Raw genomic sequence first — 23,885 nt, forward strand, 5'->3', positions numbered from 1 at the left:
TATTCAACAAAGTGAATTGCACAATTGAACTATCTAGGTTTATATACCCTATTTTCGACATAATTGTGCTTTTTGCAGAAGATTTTGTAGAAGTTTTAGTCGTTTTGGATTTGTGAAAACAGAAAACAATGCATCTACAATCAGAATATAAATAATCTACAATTCATCTACAAAATATCTACAAACTCGGTATATTAAATTTTTATATCCCAATTCCTATTCGATTGTAGTTTATTTGGAATTTTCGATATTGCATTTTTTGCAGAAGATTTATAGAAGTTTTAGTCGTTTTTGATTTGTGAAAACAGAAAACAAAGCATCTACAACTAGAATACAAATAATCTACAAAATAACTACAAACTGGGTACATTGAATTTTTATATCTCAATTCCTATTCAATTGTAGCATAATTGGGATTTTTTGACATTATTGCGTTTTTTCAGAAGATTTGTAGAAGTTTTAGCCGTTTTTTATTTGTGAAAACAGAAAATAAAGCATCTACAATCAGAATACAAAAAATCTACAATTTATCTACAATTTATCTACAATTTCTGCAATATGTCTTCTTCTTCTTCTTCTTCTTCTTCTTCTTCTTCTTCTTCTTCTTCTTCGAGTTTCATTATGAAATTCAGTCAAAACCAAATCTAATCTTCACCAAAACCCCTCAAAATTGAGATATAAACTCCAAACCATATTCCCGATTATTTTCAACAACACCCAATCCAAACAAATAATGATTTTTGAAAACTCAAATTTGAATTCAAAGCTTTCAAGCTTTTTAATGGCTGTCAATAGTGGAATTGCTGCTCTCTTTTCATTTGCTTTGTATTACTGAAATTTGCGATTGAGAAATAGAGAGAGATGTAGAGAGAAGTCGGATATATATATGATATTTGGATAATTTTCTGTATTAATGATCTGGCAAATTACTAATGATTTCATAGATTTTCTAAATTACTTTTACAAATGATGAAGATATAAATAAAGTTAACTGTTCTGAGATGTTGATTGCAATGTTCAATTTCATAAAGTCAATATAAAGTAATTGTTCAGTATCTTTTCCTTTCCTTTAATGTTCAGCTTCATAAAGTCAATAAAGAAAAAATAAAACAGGGATGAAAAAAGAATTAACAAAAATTTCTTGTGTTGACTTAAAATGTATATGGATTAGTTCAAGATAAATAAGGAACAACCGTACAATTATAAGATCTAATTTGCAGCCACAACTGTACTTATTTTATATAATCTTTTATGAATGAGGAATTTTCTTCCACGACATCTTTACCAGTCAAAAGCAAATGAATGGTATAATAATTGTAGAAAAACTGTGAACATGGCGGGTAAATACGAAACTATGCATATTTTTGGTAATAAGGTTTCATATATGGTATAAGAAGGAAAAAGTCTCTAGAAAGAAAGATAAGGGCGAAGTGCACTAGTAGCCACTTATAAGCGTGCTATTTAAAATATATTTACAATTTACAATGTATTTAAAGATTAGCCAATTTGCCCAAACTTCAGGACTAAATATCTTGAATTTTTCTATCCTAAATTTTTGAGCTGCTATTTTGAAATTCAGGACTTAGGCTCCTAAATCCTTGAACTATTAATTTGAAATTTAGGACTAAATATCCTGAATTTTTGAACTGCTAATTTGAAATTCAGAACATGAAATTATAATTTTGGGCACAATATTCGAACTCTAGGACACGATATCATGATGTTTGAATCATGAGGTTTAAACTTCAGGTCGCCGAGTCTTAGAGTTTGAATAAATTGACTAATCTTTGAATATATTGTAAATTATAAATACTGTATTTTAAACAACATACTTAAAAATAACTACTTTGTGTCATTTCCATGAAAGATAAAGACCAGAAGAGATATGGTAACTTGAACTGGACCCAGCCCAGGTCCATCAAAATTAAGTAGCTCGCCCAACTCGCTCTCTTCTATTTTCACGAAAATTTGCACTGTGATTGGAGAGAGAGAGAGAAAATTCAATCTTAATTGGAAATGGAAAATGAAATCATCAGTGAGGATGGTCATGCATTCAAGCTGCTTCTTTCTTGCCCGTCTGGTTTGTCTCCGTCACAGTGACAAAACCAGAAAATTCAATAAATGTGTTCAAACTTTGAACACCCTTTGCGAGTGGGCTATACAAGAGTATTTAAAATCTATTTTTAATCAATAAAAAGTAATATTTTACCTTATACGTAATATAATTTTCGATGAAAGGTGGTCAGTTGACCACCCTTGGACAACATAACTCCGCCCCTGCTCACAGGTCACCTTCTGCTTCCTTGCTTATGTCTCTATACTAGTTAATTTATTCGCGCGAATGCTTCGCGCGGCCATAAACAAATAAATTAACGATTGCTTTTACTCTTTTCTTTAAAAATAAATTTACAAAAATTAATCCAAATAATGCAATATAAGAAATGTTAATAAAAAATATAAAAAAGGTAAAAGTAAATACTAATTCATATAAACATTTAGGACATGCAATTCGAATCTTTGGTACACAGTGATGAAAGCTATTCGCGTGAAGATACTTCGACAAATCAAAATTCAAAATCTGCATTTAGACTTTAATCCAACTTGCACGTTTAGCAGTTTTTATAGTAAAAGTTGCATTTGGGTGCCCCTTTTTAACCTGTAGCCGCTTTGTTTTTCTGTTTGCACCTGTACCCGTTTTTTTGTTAAAAGCCTTTTAAAAAGTCTATTTTGCCCTTCTTTATTAAAAGACTACTTTCTCTCCAAGTATACGCTAGTCCTCTACTGTCTCTGTCTCTGTCTCTCTCTCTCTTTCCCGTTATTCGTGTTTTTTGATTTGTTCTTCTCTGAAATCAAACGGTTTTCGTCGTTGTTTTGATTTTTCAACTGCTAGTCGTCGTTGTTCCCACATTACGATTTAATCACAGGTACATTGCATTAACTTTCTGGGTTTTATTTTACGATTTAATTTCTGGTTTTGGTTTTTATAGTCATGTATTTATGATAAAATAGTTTCTTAGGGTTTAGTTTGATAAGTGCATTAGCTTTACTTTTACGATTGTGTTTTTAGGTTTTTTGAACGAGTGTTTGTGTTGTTGATGAAAATTCTATAAATTTTTCAGTGATTAGACGTCGAAATTTTTAAAAATTTTGAGAGTTAAATAGATGATACTATTAAAGTGTGAAGTTTATAATAGTTCAATGATACCTTAGATAGGAGTTGAATTTTTTTTTCGTGTTTTGGCATTATTTTTGGATTTGAATTTGCGTTTTGTTTTTTGTAAAAACTACAACATGTTTTTTTGCTGAATGTTTTGTGTTTGTAACTGGTGAACTTCAGCTTTTGCAACTGTCGAACTTCAGCTTTAGGAGCTGAAGTTTTTGTTTTGTAACTGTTGAACTTCAGCTTTAGGAGCTGAAGTTTTTGTTTTTGTAATTGGTGAACTTCCACTCTAGAGCTGAAGTTTTTGTTTTGTAACTGTCGAACTTCAGCGTTAGGAGCTGAAGTTTTTGTTTTGTAACTGTCGAATTTCAGCTCTAGAGCTGAAGTTTTTTTTTTTTGTAACTGTCGAACTTCAGTCTTCTTAGAGATTGAATTTCTAACCGGTCTTTTTGATAATGTCCTGATGTTATTTTTTGTATCTTTTACTTTTTTAGAACAGATGACACCTAAAGAACCTAAAGATCCTAATGCAGCTAAAGTACGCAAAGCAGCTAATGCACCTAAAGCACCTAGACAACCTATAATACCCCAGGTCCTTATGTCCCTGCTCCTCCACCTACAAGACCAGGGAAAAGATATTTTGAGTTTCGAGATTGGTTTAACTGTAAGGGTTACTGAAAGGGGAACCACGATTTGAAGAGTTTAATTGCAAATTTCTTGACTCCTACACAACGAGATAAGCTTAATAATGGTACATTTCGATACATTATGGCTATGGAGAATTTCAAATGCAGCATGAAGTTGGTTCATTGTCTGTGTCTTTCTCGAGTATTCACCAATGATCGAGACTCCATTAGTTTCAAGATTTTTGGCCATGATGTTTCCTTCACCCTTGAAGACTTTCACATTATGTGCTGCGGATCACAAAACATAATATTGAAAAACCAATTAATCGAGAGAGCAATATTTTGAAGCGCTATTTTGGTAAGTCCAAGGGTGTGACTTTGAAAGATATTAGAGATTTTATGACTCGGAATGAAATTCCAAAGAATGCTGTGAATCACAGGCACGTATGCGAGAGTGATGATGATGCTGTGAAGCTTATGGAAATTCTTGTTGTAGAGTCTATTTTGTTTGGGAAAAAGACTGAGTCATCTGTGATGGAGGAGTATGCATCTATTGTTGAAGATGATAAGGTTTGTGTTGAATATCCTTGGGGTAATGTGGTTTATGAGAAGCTCATTTACTCACTGAAACATGCATTGGACAAGCAGAATAAATTACATTCAACTGAGTATAAAGTTGGTGGATTTCCATATCCGTTATGTGCTTGGTTCTATGAGCGCTTCCCGATATTCGGGAGAAATATATAAGAGAGGATGAGTACCTTGATACCCCTCAGGTTCCCAGAATTTTACGTTATGTATGTGTGGGAGAGCCTAAATATCCCGAACTTTTTGATTTCTTCAGTAGTCATGAAGTAAGTTACTTTTTTCTTTGTCTTTGTGTTTATATGTTGACGTATTAGTTTTTTTCCCCTCATAATATACTTTTTTTATTAAACAGAATTATCGCAACTTTAGGGTATTAGATATAATTCCTACAGAAGAGGAATTGAATTCAATGCCTTTAATTGAAAAATTACCATGCAGCCGGATTCGTTCAAAGGTACTTATTGCGGTTCCTTCAACTTGTGAATCATCACGTAGTCTGAGTCGATCAAAAGAAGCGAATCAAACTTTTGTTATTGGCCAATCACCACGTAGTCGGAGTCGATCAAAAGAAGCGAATTGAACTCCTTGTATTGGCGAATCATCTCGTACCCAGAGTCATTCTAACCGTTCTACAACTGAGTTTGATGACAATGAATTACTCGACACAATATGTTCTGTAAGTTTTGATCTGAAGTTTTTTGATTTTGTTTTTGTGAAAGTACAACATGTTTTTGAGCTGAAGTTTTCTTCTATATCTGAATTTTTGTTGTGTGTCTATACTAGAGGTAACGATGGAGGTTCAAAGGCATGTAGAAAAAGAAAGAAGCACGATTGTGAAAGAAGTTTTCGATAAGTTTCAAAAGGATGAGCGATCTGATATTGTGAATGCGGTTTTTGTAAAAGTGAAGGTATGCTAATTTATAGAGAAGTCTTTTTATTTCTGCTAATGTTATTCAGATTAATCATTGTTAGTAATTTTTTTTCTAGGAATATTTTGATGAGAAGTTTGAACAGTTGTTTGAGATTGTCAACAAATCAAATCGAATGGACGATGGCAATTTTGATTTGAGTAACCATCGAGAATATGATAGGATGAATGACTGTTACGAACATCCATCGGATATTAATGCTGTTGATGATGCATCAGATAAAGTCGCCGATGTAAATGCTACACGCGAGGAAGAGGCTTTTGAAGGCGATCAACATGTTGAAGAACAAGTTGAAGAGGAACATTCCGGTGCTGATAGATTGAGCAGAGATGGAAATGATGAAGAACAGTTATCAACTGAGAATGTTGGAAGCAAGCAAGGTGCAGATAATCAAGTTGTTTATACTGAAGAACATGCTGCTCATGATCCATCGCATAAAGTCGCAGATGATAATGCTACACGTAAGGAAGCGGCTGTTGAATGCGATGAACATGTTCAACAACAAGGTAGAGAGGAACAATCTAGTGTTTATAGACTGAGTAAAGATGGAAATGATGAAGAGTTAACAACTAAGAAAGGTGCAGATGATCAAGTTGTTGGTACTGAAAAACATGCACCGAGTTGTGCTTTGGAAAGTGATATTGCAAAAGGCAATTTGTTTGGCGATGGAGATCTAGCACCTGTTGGTACTTTAGAACTGAAAGCGAGTGATGTGTCTAGCACTATTGGGAAAGACGATCGGGTTGCAGGAGCACTAGCTATTTGCATGGAACTTTTAGGTGATGATACACAGGAAATTGTTACTACAGGTATAAAGTGTGAAGTTTATAATAGTTCAATGATACCTTGGATAGGAGCTGAAGTTTTGTTTCATGTTTTGTGTTTTTTTGTTATATATTTTTATGAACTTCAGCATTATTTTTGGATTTGAATTTGTGTTTTGTTCTTTGTAAAAACTACAGAATGTTTTTTGCTGAATGTTTTGTTTTGTAACCGGTCTAGAGCTGGAGTTTTTGTTTTGTAACTGTCGAACTTAAGCTCTAGAGCAAAAGTTTTTATTCTGTAACCGTCGAACTTCAACTCTAGAGCTGAAGTTTTTGTTTTGTAACTGTCGAACTTCAGCTCTAGAGCTAAAGTTTTTGTTTGTGACTGGCGAACTTCAGCCTTCTTAGAGTTGAAGTTTTTAACTGATTTTTTTGATACTATCCTGTAGTGAAATTTTCACTACAGGTTTAAATTTTTTCTATGTTATAGATATATAGAAAAACTAGTTGATCTATGTCACGACCCAATTTCACCTCAGGTTGTGATGGCGCCCAAAAAAAAGACAGTTACAACACTTGTCATATTTTACGCAATTTAAGAAAAAGCATATGATAATAAGCAGTATTCGATAGTAATTATACAACCCCAAAAGAACTGTCTACTAAGTGTGTGCCAAGACCTGGTGTCACAAGCTATGGGCAACTAGTAGAATACACGAAATAACAGATCTATCCTACTATCTGAAACAGAATAGACAGCCAAAAATATAATAAGAGAAACTCCATCAGCTGCTGATCGGCACAGGAAGAGAAAATAACTCACCGTAGAAGTCTCGGACTAAAGTCAGTGATGCGCATCGGTCTGATAGCCAGATGTACCTGCCTCAGAGCCTGTACAATTAAGTACAGAAGCGTAGTATGAGTACATAAACAATATGTACCCAGTAAGTATCCCGTCTAATCTCGAAGAAGTAGAGACGAGAGGTCGACTTGACACTTACTAGGGTCATTTAATACAATAAATGTTTAACTATGCATAAATATCATAATTTATAAGTAGCAATTTATGGCATGAAAAGACAAGTCATTAATATGAATTCACATAGATATCATGCGCATATCATGCCGAGGTCGTACGGCCCGATCCAACATAAAAGAAATGTGCACTGCCAGAGGGTCGAATCGTGCGAACCATTGATGCATCTATTTCTACTGAGGCGATCGACCCGATCCACAATATAAATCATCATCAAGAGGGCACATAAGGAACAATCATAGTCCAATAAATTCACACGAGTTATCAAATGAGTACATGCGTTCTTATACATTGTTCCAATTTCTAATAAGTCCTAAGTGATCTCATTAACATGAAAGGATATAGACATATACAAACATAGCATGATACGGGTCCTAAACTACCCGGACAATTAACATAATAGTAGCTACGAACGGACTCTCGTCACCTCGTGCGTACGTAGCCCCCACAATTAGCATACATGATTTAATTAACTCACCTATGGGGACAATTTCCTCTTACAAGGTTAGAAAGGAGACTCACCTCGCTCCAAAGTGCACTTCCGATACCAAGAATGAGCCCGAACTCTCAATTTGGAGCCGAACGATCCAAAACTAATTAAATGAGGTAAGAACTAATCAATACAAGCTCACAAGATCACATCCCAACCATTAACACAATTTCCCAACCTTAAACACGAGTTTCCTAAAATCCGACACCGGGCCCACGTGCCCGGATTCCGAAATTTTTCGAAGGAAGTTGTTCTTTATAATCTAAGGATCATTAATATATGATTTCTACTTCATTTCATAGCCAATTTCGTAGTAATATCTAAGTTTTATTAAAACCCTAGGTTTTGCTCTAACCCCATGATTTTACCTTAATCCTAGTGTTTAATCTACTTAAGACACAAGTATTAAACTAGAAATAGGTAGGATAAACTTACCTCAAGATGCCAGGTGAAGATTCTCTCTTAAGAGCTCCAAAATCGCCCAATGGATGAGTGAAAAATGGCCAAAATGACTTAGAGCCCGTAATAAATGAAGCTCACTACTTCAGTGATTTCCGCATCTGCGGTCCCGCTTCTGCGAGGAAGAGACCGCATCTGTGGAATTTGGCCAAACGGCCTGGGACCGCTTCTGTGGCCTTGGAGCCGCTTCCGCGATTTGGGCCTGGCCTGACTTGGCCGCATCTGCGAGAGAACGACCGCTTCTGCGGTCTCGCACCTGCGGTCGACCAACCGCAGGTGCGGTTATGACAGAAGCAGATGCTTCAACACTTCTCAACTTTTCCAACTTCACTCGAGCCTCGTCTGATTGACGTTTGGGGCTCTTGGGCCCCGTTCGAACTTACCGACAAGTCCGAAATCATCAAACGGACCTGCTCGAACCTTCGAAACGCCCGAAACAATGCTAAATCTAAGAATCACTCCCTAAAACCAATTGAATCAAACTTATGAACTTCAAGTTCTTAATTCTCCTCTAACGAGCCGAAACACACTTAAACTACTCGGATTGACACCAACTTTTGCGGGCAAGTCTTAAATATTATATTGGACCTGTACTGGGCTCCGGAACCAATACACGAGCCCGATACCACCGTGATCAATCATTATTTAGTTTCTTTAAATCCTTGGAATTTTAGTTTAACAATTTCTAATAAAAATTCATTACTCAGCCTAGGGACCTCAGAATTCGATTCAGAGCATACGCCCAAGTCCCATATTTTCCTACGGACCCTCCGGGACCGTCAAAACACAAATTCGGGCCCGTTTGCTAAAAATGTTGACCAAAGTCAAACTTAGCCTTTTAAGAAAGTCTTAAGGAATTAAATGAGCATATATCAACCCAAATTCTTCCAAATCCCGAACCAACCATCCCCGCACGTCTTAAATTAGATAAAGCAAGCGCGGGAAGTTTTATTTGGGGGAACGGGGTTCTAAAAAGCAAAATGACCGGTCGGGTCGTTATATCGTCCACCTCTTAAACAAACGTTCGTCCTCAAATGGACATAGAAAAGTACCTGAGGTGCTGAATAAATGAGGGTATCTGCTCCGCATGTCCTCCTCGGACTCCCAGGTCGCCTCCTTTACTAGTTGGCCCCTCTACTGGACCTTTACCGCTGAAATCTTCTTGGATCTTAATTGGCGATCCTGTCTATCAATAATGGAAACTGGCTCCTCCTCGTAACTCAGGCTCTCATCTAACTGAATAGTACTGAAGTCTAACACATGGGACAAGTCGGTGTGATACCTCCGGAGCATGGACACGTGGAAAACTGGATGAACTCCTGATAAACTGGGGGGTAGAGCAAGCTCGTAAGCAACCTCCCCAACTCGCCTCAACACCTCAAATGGGCCAATGAACCTTGGGCTCAACTTGCCCTTCTTCCCGAACCTCATAATACCCTTCATTGGCGAGACATTCAAGAGGACTTTCTCGCCAACCATGAATGATACATATCGCGCCTTCTGATCTGTATAGCTCTTCTGTCTGGACTGTGCTGTGCAAAGTCTTTCCTGGATTAGCTTCACCTTCTCCAAGGCATCTCTCACTTGATCCGTACCATACAACTTAGCCTCCCCGGGCTCAAACCACCCGATAGGAGAACGACATCGCCGGCCGTATAAAGCCTTATATGGGGCCATCTCAATCTTGACTGATAACTGTTATTGTAAGCAAACTCTGCCAAAGGCAAGAGCTGATCCCACTGACCCCCAAAGTCAATCACACATGCTCTAAGCATATCCTCCAAGATCTGAACTGTCCGCTCCGACTGCCCGTCTGTCTGTGGATGAAATGCCGTGCTAAGATCCACGCGGGTCCCCAACTCACCCTGAACAGCTCTCCAAAAATGAGAAGTGAACTGAGGGCCTCTATATGATATGATGGAAATAGGCATACCGTGCAACCGGACTATCTCCTGAATGTAAATCTGAGCCAACCTCTTAGAAGAGTAAGTAGTCACAATCGGAATAAAGTGTGCCGACTTGGTCAACCTGTCAACAATGACCCACACTGCATCAAACTTCCGCAAGGTCCGGGGCAATCCCACTACGAAGTCCATGGTGATGCGCTCCCATTTCCACTCAAGAATGGGCATCTGTTGAAGTAGGCCACCTGGCCTCTGGTGCTCATACTTAACATGCTGACAATTCGAACACTTAGCCACGTACTCCGCTATGTCCTTCTTCATCCGTCGCCACCAATAATGCTGTCTCAGGTCACGATACATCTTCGTAGCACCTGGGTGAATAGAATACCGCGAACTATGTGCTTTCGCTAGAATCCTCTCCCTCAAGCCATCAACATTAGGAACACATAGGCGACTCTGGAGTTGCAGGACACCATCCTCGCCAATCGAAACTTGGCACTACCCTGTAGCACCGACTCTCTGAGAACTGTCAAATGCGGATCATCAAACTGCCGGGCCTTGATCTCCCACGACAATGAAGACTGGGCAACAACACACGCAAGAACTCGGCTGGGCTCTGAAATATCCAACCTCACAAGTCTGTTAGCCAAGGGCTGGATGTCTAAAGCTAGTGGCCTCTCCCCCGCTGAATGAATGCCAAGCTACCCATACACTCTGCTTTCCTGCTCAAGGCATCCGCGACCACATTTGCCTTGCCTGGATGATAAAGAATGGTAATGTCATAATCCTTCAATAACTCAAGCCATCTACGCTGCCTCAAATTAAGATCCCTCGCTTGAACAAATGCTGAAAGCTGTGATGATCAGTATAAACCTCACATGGCGCCCCATACAGGTAATGCCTCCATATCTTAAGAGCATGAACAATCGCCGCCAACTCCAGATCGTGTACAGGATAATTTTTCTCATAAATCTTCAGCTGACGGGAGGCATAAGCAATAACTCGCCCCTCCTGCATCAATACACAACCCAAGCCAACGCGTGAAGCGTCGCAATATACAGTATACATCCCTGAACCGAAAGGTAACACAAGAACCGATGCTGTAGTCAAGGGTGTCTTGAGCTTCTGGAAGCTCGCCTCACAATCATCGGACCAATGGAATAGAGCACCCTTCTGGGTCAATCTAGTCAGAGGTGATCCAATAGATGAGAAACCCTGCATGAATCGCCTGTAGTAGCCTGGTAATCCCAAAAAGCTTCTAATCTCGGTCACTGAAGTAGGACGTGGCCAACTCTGAACTACCTCAATCTTCTTGGGATCCACCTTAATACCCTCTCCTGACACAATGTTCCCCAAGAATGCCACTGACTCTAGCCAGAACTCACACTTGGAGAACTTAGCGTATAGCTTCTGCTCTCGCAAGGTCTGAAGCACTACTCTCAAATGTTGCTCGTGCTCCCCCATGCTACGTGAGTATATCAAGATGTCATCAATAAAGACGATAACAAAGGAATCAATATACGGTCTGAACACCCTTTTCATCAAGTCCATAAATGCTGCTGGGGCATTAGTCAAGCCAAATGACATCACCAGAAACTCATGATGGCCATATCTAGTCCGGAATGCAGTCTTCGGAACATCCGAGTCCCGAATCTTCAACTGATGGTACCCTGACCTCAAGTCGATCTTAGAGAACACCCAATCACCCTGCAACTGGTCAAATAAATCATCGATGCAAGGCAATGGATAATTGTTCTTGATGGTGACTTTGTTCAACTGGCGGTAATCAATGCACATCCGCATAGTCCCATCCTTCTTCTTCATGAATAACACTGGTGCACCCCAAGGCGATACACTAGGTATAACAAACCCCTTTTCTAACAACTCCTCAAGCTGCTCCTTCAATACCTTCAACTCCTTCGGAGCCATGCGGTACAGTGGGATAGATATAGGCTGGGTGCTTGGAGCCAAATTAATACGAAAATCAATATCACGATCCGGTGGCATGTCAGGAAGATCAGAAGGAAACACATCGGCGAACTCCCAAACTACTGGAACTGAATTAATCGTCGGAGACTCTGCGGTGGTGTCCCGAACATAAGCCAAGTACGCCAGACACCCCTTTTCGGCCATTTGCCGAGCCTTCAGGAAAGAGATAACCCGGCTAGATGTATCAACTGTGGAACCCTTCTACTCCAACCCTGGCAACCCTGGCATCGCTAAAGTAATTGTCTTGGCATGGCAATCGAGGATGGCGTGATGTGGAGATAACCAATCCATGCCTAAGATGATCTCAAAGTCGATCATGCCAAGCAACAGGAGATCTGCTCTAGTCTCAAAACTACAGAATGTGACCACACAGGACAGGTAGATCCGATCTACAACTATAGAATCGCCCACAGGAGTGGACACGTGAACAGGAGTGCCCAAGGGCTTAGGAGCAACAACCAAAAAACGAGCAAACAGAGATGATACATATGAATAGGTGGACCCTAAATCAAATAATACCGAAGCATCTCTGCCACAGACGGAAATGATACCTGTGATAACGGCATCTTAGGCCAATGCATCTGGTCTGGCCGGAAGAGCATAAAATTTAGCTGGAGCGCCGGCTGGAAAGACTCCACCTGACTGAGCAGTAGCTGGCTGACCTCTCCATGTCTGACCTCCACCTCTAGGACAGCCTCTACCACCCTGTTCCCCACCCCTAGGCGGCTGGGCAACTGGTGCTGAACCCATAGGCTACTGACCCTGCTGTATTGACTTGCCCCGAAACCTGGGACAGTATCTCCTCATGTGACCAAGATCTCCGCACTCAAAACAACATCTTGGTGTGGCGGCCTGCTATCCCGATGGCTGACCCTGATGGCCTGTAGACCCACTAGAAAAAGCCTGAATAGCCGATGGACGGTATGAACCCTCCGGCATAACACTGAAGTACGGATTAGTAGAACCCTGAAGACCTGGATACCCATCGGAGGAACCCTGAACTGCTGGTGGCCTGTAAGAACTCTCTGGTATGGCACTGAAATAGGGGCGCGCCGGAGCACCTCGAGTAGGTGGTGGTACTGAATGTGGGGGCTTGCTGGGCTGTCCCCTCCCAAATTGACCTCTGCCCCTAGATGGGGCACCTCTGAACTCTTCGGAGAATCTAGCCCTATTATCCTGCTGCATCTGCTCCCTACCTCTCAGACGGTAGCCCTCAATCCTCCGAGCAATCTCTACCACTAACTGATAAGAAGTCCCCATATCCACCTCTTGGGCTATGTTGGCCCTGATTCCCGAATGCAACCCTGCGACAACCTCCTCACCCTCTCTGCGTCAGTAGATAGCTCAGAAAACCTCGCCTCATAATCAGTCACAGACATCTGGCCCTGCTCAAGCTACTCAAAATGGTACCGCAGCTCTTCCCTCTTAGAGGGTGGAATATACCTGTCCAAAAATAACTGTGTGAACCTGCTCCAAGTGATAGGAGGAGAACCTGCTGGCCTGCCAAGAACATACGATTGCCATCATCTACGGGCCCTGCCCTCCAGCTGGAAAGTAGTAAAGTCAACCCCATGCGACTCCAATATCCTCATGTTCACCTATCAATGAAATCCTGGGCATCCTCATGACGCTCACCCCGAAGATAGGAGGGTGTAGCCTAGTCCATCTGTCCAATAACTTATGCGGATCGCCATCCGCAGCTGGTCTGGGCTCGCGTACCACTACGGCAACTGGCTGAGCCCCATCCGCGGGTTGTGCACCCAGAGTCTGATACACTGCAGCTACATGACCAGGAGCCTGAGCAGTAGGGGTCTGTGCCCCCCCTGCCGCCTGAGATGTAACTGGGTCTGCTAGAAATAAACCAGCCTGAGTCTTGGTATCCTTGAACCGCAACATACGGCCCATGACCTCCTGGAAACCCGGTGCTATCATAAAGTCCGCCGGGGTAGGCACAGTTGCGGGCACCTCGCCCTGATCCTCAATGATAGGTTCCCCCTCAGGATACGTCGGTGGTGCAACTGGAACAGCTCTAGAACGCCCCCGTCCCCTACCTCGGGCCGGTTCCCTCCCCTGGCCTTTGCCTCGGCCTCTAGCAATGGGGGGAGAAGCTCCTCCAGGGTCTGGAATGCTATCGTGCGATTCCTCACCATCTGTGAGAGAATAGAAGAAGTAAATTGGTATACCATCAACTGCACGATAGAAGATGAATAAAGAGTAGTTTCCTAACACCCTATAGCCTCTCAAAGATAAATACGGACGTCTTCGTACCGATCCGCAAGACTCTATTAGGTTTGCCCATGACTTATGAGACTTACGTGAACCTAGTGCTCTGATACGATGTTGTCACGACCCAAATTCCATTTTAGGTCGTGATGGCTCCCAACACCGTGGTTAGGCAAGCCAACCCTAACAACTAGTGAGTTCTCAATTATTTTATTAAACAACCCTCTTACAAGGTTAGAAAGGAGATTACCTTGCTCCACAGTTTACTTTCCGGTCTAAGCTTATGCCCAAACTCTCAAATTGGCGCCAAACACTCCGAAACTATCCAAATAGCATAAAAACTAATCAAAATAGGCTTAAAAGTTCATATCCTAGCTATTAGAGTGATTCCCCAACCCAAGTTATTAGAGTGATTCCCCAACCCAAGCTACAAGATTCCTAAATTCATCCCCGGGCCCATGTGCCCGGATTTCGGAAATTTTTGAAGAAAGTTGTTACGCATAACCTAAGGATCAAGAACATATGATTTTTAATCCATTCCATAAAAAATTTCGTGGTTAAATCTTGTTTTTATCAAAATCCTAGGTTTTACTCTAATCCCATGATTTTCACTAATCTTGGTGTGATAATCTACCCAAAAACCAAGTATTAAACTCACATTAAGTAGGAGTAACTTACCTCACAATTGCTAGGTTGAAATCCCCTCTTTGGAAGCTCCCAAATTGCCCAAGAATTGAACGAAATGTGTCAAAAATGACACATTTCCCGTATTAGATTAAGGCACTGCCTTCGGTGATATCTGCACCTGCGGTTAGGGGACCGCATCCGCGGTCTCGCTTCTGTGAGGGGAAGTTCCACATTTGTGGAATTGGACCGGGCTGGCTGGGACTGCTCCGGCAGTCTAGGGGCCGCTTCTGTGGAAGAGGAGCCGCATCTGCGGTTCCTGGGCTCCTCCCTTTAGCCGCACCTGCGAAGGCTCGACCGCTTCTGCGGTCTCGCACCTGCGGCTATCCAAACGCATGTGCGGTTATGACAACAACCTGGAGCTTCAACTCCTTCCAAAATTTCCTAACTCAACTCGAGCCTCGTCCGATTGACGCTCGGGGCCCCCGGGCCCCACCCGAACATACCGACAAGTTTGAAATCATAAAATGAACTTGCTCAAACCCTCAGAACGCCCGAAACAACGCTAAATCTAAGAATCACCCCCTAAAACTAATTGAATTAAACATATGAACTTCAAGTTCGTCAATTCACATCCAATGCGACGAAACACACTTATACTACTCGGATTGACTCCAAATTTTGGGTGCAAGTCTTAAATGGCAATACGAAACTATTCCGGATCTCGGAATTCCGTTCGGACCTCTATAACACAAAAACCCTCTCCAAACCAAATGTTTAAGACTTTCAAAATCCTTAAGGAATCAACTTTCACTATTAGGCGCCAAAATGCTCCCGGATCACCCAAAACTCGAGCCGGACATACGCCCAAGTCCGAAATTATCATACAAACCTGTTGGAATCTTCAAATCCCGATTGAGGTTGTTTACTAAAAATGTTGTTCGAAGTTAAACTTGGCCTTTTAAGCCAACCTTAAGGAACCAAGTGTTCCGATTTCAACCCAAACTCTTCCAAATCCCTAGCCAACCATCCCCGCAAGTCATAGATCAGTAAAAGCAAGTACGGGAAGTTTTATTTAGGGGAACGAAGTTCCAGAAAGCAAAACGACCAGTCGGGTCGTTACAGGAATGTAGTGGAAATCATATATTCTTGATCCTTAGGTTATGAGTAACAACTTTCTTCGAAAATTTCCTGAATCCGGGAACGTGGGCACGGGGATGAATTTTAGGAACCTTGCATTTAGGGTTGGGGATTTAGTTTAATAGTTAGAATATGAACTCTTGAGCATATATTGACTAGTTTTTACCCCATTTGAATAGTTTTGGATTGTTCGGGTAAGATTTGAGGGTTTGAGCGCATTCTTGAATTTGGAAGTAAGCTTTAGGACGAGGTTAGTCTCCTTTCTAGCTTTGTAAGAGGGAATTAACCCCATAGGTGAATTAAATAAATATATGTGACTATCTGTGGGGGCTATATACGCACGTGGTGACGAGAGTCCGTACGTAGCTACTATTATGCTAATTGTCTGGATAGTTTAGGACATGTATCATGCTATACTTGCAAATGCTTGCGTCCTTACTTGTTACTAAGATCACTTAGGTCATGCTAAAAATTGGTAAACAAATATAGACGGCTATACTCACTTACTTGAGAATTTGCATGAATCACTTGACTATAAATGGACAATGTAAACTTCCTTGATAATAATTTTTATCTGTGGATCGGACCGATCTCCTGAGTAGTAAATAGATGCAACTATGGTTCGCGCCATTTGATCCTCTTGCAGTGCACAGTTTATTATTATATCGGACCGGGCCGTACGACCTCGGCACAATGTGCGCATGTTATTTATGTGGAACTTTCCGTGAATTACACAGCTTAAATGCTTTGAAATGTAACTTATTACATGGTATGACTGAAAAATGTTATGTTGTTAAGAAAGAATATCTTATTTCTCCTTGTTCTTGGACTATCATTATATTCATGCTATTCATGCTTAGCATAACACTTAAACTGTGTTATTATTGACCCTAGTAGGTGTCAAGTCGACCCCTCATCACTACTTCGAGGTTAGACTGGATACTTGCTGGGTACATATTGTTTATGTACTCATACTATGCTTCTGTACTTAACTGTACAGGATCTGAGGTAGGTACATCTAGCTACCCATCGGGCGCGCAATCCTGATACTTGATCAAAATCTCACGGTGAGCTGCCCCTTCTGAGTCGTTCGACAGCATGCCGGGGTCTCTCCTTTTGTTATTACTGTCTATTCCATTTCAGGCAGTAGGATAGTTGTATTTTTGTACATTCTACTAGTTGCCCTAGTACTTGTGACATTAGTTCCTCGCACACACATTTTTAGACTATTATTTTTGGGTTGTATTTCTATTATTATGAATTTGTTAATTATCAACTGTTTTAAATTTAAGAATAAGTAAATGTTGGGATTGCTTAGTAAAATACATGAGAACTCACTAGTTGATTAGGGTTAGCTTGCCTATCAACGGTGTTGGGCGCCATCACGACCTATGATGGAATTTTGGTCGTGTTAGAATTTTAATCAAATATGATTAAAATTATGACTCTTCTAGCATTAAGTAGGAATGAAACTTTTTGAAAAATAAAAACGTTGAATAAAGCACAAAACTTACCAAACATAAGAACCATCGTCTTAATTATATTTGATTTTGAATCCCTAAATATTAGAAGTTCTATATAGATCAAATAAGAAAAAGTTTAATAAGAAAAAACTTTATTTAATTTTAAAATTCTAAATATTAGAAAAAAATTATTAAATTACAATCTTGTCCAATGTGAACTCTATTTTTAAAGGGTAAAAAAGGCGAACGATATTTCTCTAAGGGCCTTCGTGCTTTTAATATAGTATAGATAGACTAGTCTTAGAGTACGCGCGTTGCGCGTTTATTTCATATCAATAAATACAATTTTATAAAATTACATAGATATTATTCACGAAAGTTTTGAATGGTAAAAAAATTTTAAAAATCCAAATTCCTGAAAAAACTCATGAACATTAATCACATTTATCTAACTCAATAAAAGAATATCTCTCCTCTACAAATTCCTTATTATTTGGACTTTTGTTACGGATTGATTTAGGTTCTCACGTTATCCTTTCTAGGTATATTTGATGATTATCATGATAAAGGGATTATACATGCTAATAAATGTTGTTGTCACACCTTCTTTTTCCGAAGGAATAAGGAGTTTTTTCAATTAAAGTGACATTATTCGAAATGGGATTATTTATTTAATATAGAGTCGCAACTTGAGATAATTTATGGTGTCCCAAATCACCGGTTAATTTTTAAATCACAAATCGAGGAAATTTGACTCTATTTTAAAGTCCGCGAAAAATAGAAGACCGGGTAAGAAATTCTTTTAACCCGGGAGAAGGTGTTAGGCATTCTCGGATTCCATGGTTTTAGCACGGTCGCTTTTAATCATACCTGGCTTAACCAAATTATTTAATTACTCAATTTGGAACCTATGTACATTTTACCTTTTACCGCTTTTAATATATTGAATTATAGATTTAATCTTTGAAACGGATTACATGAGTATAAATCCGCTTTATTTGGTGAGCTAAAAATCTTGTCACGCGTACGTGTACATAATTAATACAACTTTATTAATTTAAGATTGTTTTTTGGTGGCGTGCGAACACGTACTTTGATTTTATTTTGGGAATCATAATCATGTCACGCAAATGTGTATGCAATCACGATAGTAAATTAAAAGCGCGCCTAAGGCATACTACGGATATCAAAGATTGTTCATTTTCCTAAGAATAAAACTAATTTGGGAGGCTCTAATACTAGTGAATCTATTGGCCAGACCATTTTAGAGTTAGGAGTGGAGGGGCTACTACTCTGGATAACCCCTAATAGAACACTGAATATAGTGCAAATAACTTACGGTAAACATTCAGTTGTTAGCAACTTAATTTGGGAAGGTAGAAGCTAAAGAATTATTGTATAGGAAGACCTTCTCCTAGTTGGGTAAATTCCAGAGAAAATGGTTCTTTTAGACATGCCAAACAAGGCAACACCAAATCATCAAGCAATCTTGCAGCTTTCAGCCGCACCTACTACCCACCACATAAGCACATACAAATGAAACATGAAACCTTTTCAACTTCAACTTGATTGGATATCAAATACTGGGGGAAGAGTGCTTTAACAAAAATAGCAGGCATGGTGGGGAAACCACTAAAGGCAGATAGTGCTACTGCACAGAAGGAAAGGCTCACGTTTGCGAGGATATTGGTGGAAGTATCAATCAACCAACAGTATCCTTCAATGATTATGTTTGAAAATGAGTATGGGAAGATAATAGAGCAGCAAGTCGTGTATGAATGGAAGCCTGTACACTGTCCTACCTGTAATAATTTTGGCCATGAACAAGAGGATTGCAGAAGGAACATGAAGAAGGAGGAAGCAAAGGAGAACCCAAAACAACAACAAGAGGAGCAGAAAATGGAGGAGAAAGGGGATCAAAAGGAAAATAAGGAGAACGAAGACAATGACAAGAACAAAGAAAAGGAGATAGAAGGAATGATGCAGCAAAAAAGGAAAGGGAAAAGCAACACATTTATGAGGCCAAAGGAGATGACTCTATCTTTGGGAAACACATATGCAGTATTAGCAAAGAGTACTGAGGGGAACAACAAGGGGAGTGGAAGTGAAGCAAGCTCATCTATCCCTGGGGATAAACATGCTAGTAAGGGCCATGACAGTGGGAAGGGTGGGGGCAACCCCCTACCTAATGGATAATATAGGATGTTGGAATGTGAGGGGCCTAAATAGGGCAGCAAAGCAGAAAGAAGTTAATCTATTTCTGCACAATGTTAAAGCTGGACTATTTGGGCTCCTGGAGACAAAGATTAAGAGAAACAAGGCCCAACAAGCCTCTCTTAATCTTTGTAATGGGTGGTCATTCCATACAAATTTACACAAACATCCTAAAGGTAGGATGTGGTTATTATGGAAACCTCACATCTATGAGGTTGATATAGTAACAGTAACAGCACAACTGATTCATTGCCAAATAAAACACAGAGGGAGTAATGAGAGAATGCACATAACAGTGGTGTATGGGTTCAATGATCAAGGCCTTAGAAGAGATCTGTGGGAGGAACTAAGCAAAATCCATAGTCAAATTCAAGGGCCATGGAGTGTAATGGGGGATTTCAACTGTGTATTATATAAGGAGGAAAGGATAGGAAGCCCTGTAACAGTAGCAGAAATAAGGGACTTTAAGAGATGTGTAGAGAGTTGTGATCTACATGATCTTAAATCTACTGGTTCCTATTTTACTTGGAACAATAAGCAGGAAGGAGATGACAAGGTCATGAGTAAGATAGACAGAGTGCTGGTCAATAGTGAATGGACATCAAACCTCCCAGCTTCCACAGTACATTACATGGAAGAAGGGCTGTATGATCACTGTCCTGCTATTATCAGCTGGGAAAAAGAAAGAAATAAAAAGGAGAAGCAGTTCAAGTACTTCAATATGTGGAGTATGGCACCAGAATTCCTTGAGAAAGTAGAGGAGAGCTGGAGAACTAAGATATCAGGATGCAAGCAGTACCAACTAGTGGGGAAGCTAAACAAATTGAAAGGAGTATTAGGGAAGATCAACAAAAACAGATTCAGTGAAGTAGAAAGGAAAGCAGACCAAGCAAAGAAGGATCTTACTGACTGTCAAGTTAAGATCCAGGAAAATCCTAGGGATCATGAGTTACACAAGAAAGAAAGGGAACTAGCAAAGGAGTATAGCAGATGGGAAGAAGCTAGATATCAATACTTAAGGCAAAAGAGTAAGATAACTTGGGCAGAACAGGGGGATTACAATACAAGATACTTCCACAATAGCATCAAAGCAAGGAGAAACAACAATAGGATCTTCTCTATAAAGGGAGCTGATGGCACTACTGTTACTGACATGGACAGTGTAGCTACAACATTCATTGAATTCTATAAATCCCTACTAGGCACTAGTAAGGCAGATAGAGATCATGTATGTAGTTACTTAGTGAAGCAGGGAGCAGTGGTTAATGAAGAAGACAGGAAAATGCTAGTGAAACCATACTCAGTGAATGATGTAAAACAGGCATTATGGGCAATTGCAGGGGACAAAAGCCCTGGACCAGATGGCTATGGAAGCCAATTTTTCAAAGACAGCTGGAGTTCTTTAAGAATCAGAAGATGTTGAAAGTGATAAACAATACAGTTATAACACTCATCCCAAAAAGGACACATGCAGATGTAGTGGGAGACTATAAGCCAATAGCCTGTTGCAATACAGTGTACAAGGTGATGTCAAAAATGCTATGCCAAAGACTAAAGAAGGTACTGCCTAAAATCATTTCAGATAATCAGAGTGCTTTTATAGAAGGGAGATCAATTGTCCAAAATATCTTAATTTGTTAAGATTTAGTAAGGCTCTATAACAGGAAGCACACTACAAAAAGCTGTCTCATCAAAATTGACCTCAAGAAGGCCTATGATTCAGTTGAATGGGGATTTATGGAGGAAATGTTATATGCACTGAATTTTCCAAGCCAATTCATAGGGTGGATAATGAAGTGCATTACAACAACACAGTATACTCTAGCTATCAACGGAGGCCTGTATGGGTGTATAAATGGTAAAAGGGGACTGAGACAGGGAGACCCAATATCCCCATTGCTGTTTGTGATCTGTATGGAGTATTTCACACGGATTATGAATCTGGTGGCTATGCAGGAAGACTTTGCTTTCCATACCAAATGTAAAGTGCTGCAGATGAATCATCTATGCTTTGCAAATGATGTGCTAATGTTCTGTAAAGGGGAGTACCAAGCTATAGTCCTAATGTTAAGAGGACTACAAAGCTTCTCAAATGCATCAGGACTAACTACTAATGCTGCCAAGTCTAATATATTCAGTGCAAGCATGGAGGAACAGGATTTGCAAAACCTATGTGAACTAACAGGCTACAAGAGGGGAACATTACCATTTAGGTACCTTGGAGTGCCTATCTCGCCAAAGAAACTGACAATAATGGATTGTGAAGTACTTGTGGATAAGATGACTGTGAAGATCAAAAGTTGGGGCACAAGGAACTTGTCATATGCAGGGAGAGTCCTATTGGTGAATACTGTGCTGACGCATATACACACATACTGGGCATCTATCTTTGTTCTGCCCAAGAAAGTGATAAAAAGTATTATAGGGGTATGTAGATGCTTCCTATGGGATGGGAAAGTCTACTCCAACAAGCCACAACTAGTAGCATGGGACTTGGTCTGCAGAACAAAAAGGCAAGGAGGACTGGGAGTGAAGGATATTGTAGTATGGAATGAAGAAGCCATAGCTAAATATGTATGGAATATAGCAGCGAAAACAGACAACCTATGGGTGAGATGGGTGAACCACATATACTTAAAAGGAAGGGATTGGTGGCAATATAAAGTACCTACAGACTGTAGTTGGTACTGGAGGAAGATATGTTCTTATGAATTTGCTGGGGGGTATATACAAAATCAATGGCTTAAGGCTAATGGAGTATATACTATCAAGAGTGGTTATGACTGGATGAAAGGGGCCAAGGAGGACTGGCCTTGGCGAGGCTGGGTATGGACTAAGCTGAACATACCTAAGCATAGTATGATATGCTGGCTGGTGGCACACAACAGACTCATGACAAAGGAAAGGGTGTATAAAATGGGCATCAGTCAAGACAGTTTGTGTGAGATTTGTGGAGGAGCAGAAGAAACAATTAATCATTTATTCTTTGACTGTCCACTGGCAAGGAGATGTATAGAAGACATACAGAGGTGGCTAAATATAGGTACGAGGAATCTGGAGATACAGGGGCTGGGAAGAAGAATGACCAGGAAGATTAAGGGGAAAGCATGTAGGGCTGTGATGATAGCTGCACTATCAGCAACTGTGTATCACATTTGGAGAGCTAGAAATATAGCATTCTAGGAACACAAGGTGGTTCAACCTGGGCAGCTAATAAAGCAGATTAAACAAGATTGCAAGTTAGGAGAAAGGGAAGCCATAAGAAGGAGCCATACAAGCAGTGAGAAGGAATGGATAGAAAACATCTTTAAAGGAAATGTATAGATGAGAGGTAAATAATTGTTAGGAAGATAGTTAGAGAGTAGACTAATTGTAATTGAGATGTAAGTTTGACAAGAGATTTATAAAAAGTTTTCGTTCGACCAAAAAACTTCCACTTGATTAAGATAGAAGCAAAATCTGGACATGTCACGTTGGGAAAATTGTTCCAATCTTTAGGATAAATCAAAATTTTCAAACACGGTACAAATTATAGCTCTTTAATTGCAAAATCAAGATTCAAGTTCAGTTTCTTCAAATTTTAATAAGCATCTAAATGAACTCTAACTCTCTATCTGCTCCCTAAGTCTTTTGCTCCAAATTTCAGTCTACTTTGTCGCAAAGTTTACTACTCAAACAACTGCTTTTAGCATTCAAACGAATTCAAAATTATGACTGAACATCTGTACACATATGTTTCAAATAGAATTTTCACACAGTGTTATATTCACTAAACCTCATCATACTTACTTCATTCATACTATAATATATCTAAGTGGAGCTGATTTGGTCATATAACGTATGATGAATTTCCAAGGAAATGCATAAGCTACAATATCACAAACATGCCTCCGTGTTTCGAATTACCTCACCATTTCAGACATTTTCCAAATGATACGCAACTACACATTTATTGCACACACGGGATGGCAGAAATTGAAATTTAGGCAGACGCACAAAATTAGACAAAAAGACCTACATAGATCTGAATTATTTAGTGAAAGCAATACAAGGAGGTGTATAGCTTACCTAATTGAGCTTTGATAACAACAGTCAACAGCCTAAACCAGGCTAAAAATAGCTACGATTTGGAGCTTAGCCACAAATTGAAAGGAGAACAACAACAAAAGCAATGAATCCAGCCGAATCCACTTTGAAGCCCAGGAATGCCAAAGATATTAAGCTTTTGAATATATTTTTTTGTATAAAATCCACCTAGAACTCCACTATTTTTCCT

The 23,885-nt window shown here is 39.9% G+C and overlaps 1 protein-coding gene across 1 annotated transcript; it reads left to right on the forward strand.

Annotated features, from left to right (window-relative positions):
* On the forward strand, positions 21,401-22,792 carry LOC109232639. The gene has a single exon (XM_019398394.1). The coding sequence runs from the start codon at positions 21,401-21,403 to the stop codon at positions 22,790-22,792; it is 1,392 nt and encodes a 463-aa protein (XP_019253939.1).

The sequence above is a fragment of the Nicotiana attenuata genome, chromosome 9 (assembly GCF_001879085.1).
Source record: "Nicotiana attenuata strain UT chromosome 9, NIATTr2, whole genome shotgun sequence".
In the NCBI taxonomy this organism is placed as follows: Eukaryota; Viridiplantae; Streptophyta; class Magnoliopsida; order Solanales; family Solanaceae; genus Nicotiana; species Nicotiana attenuata.

Excerpts from the sequence above, each read along its gene's own strand:
- LOC109232639 (XM_019398394.1), top strand. The coding sequence starts at position 21,401 with ATGAAGTGCATTACAACAACACAGTATACTCTAGCTATCAACGGAGGC.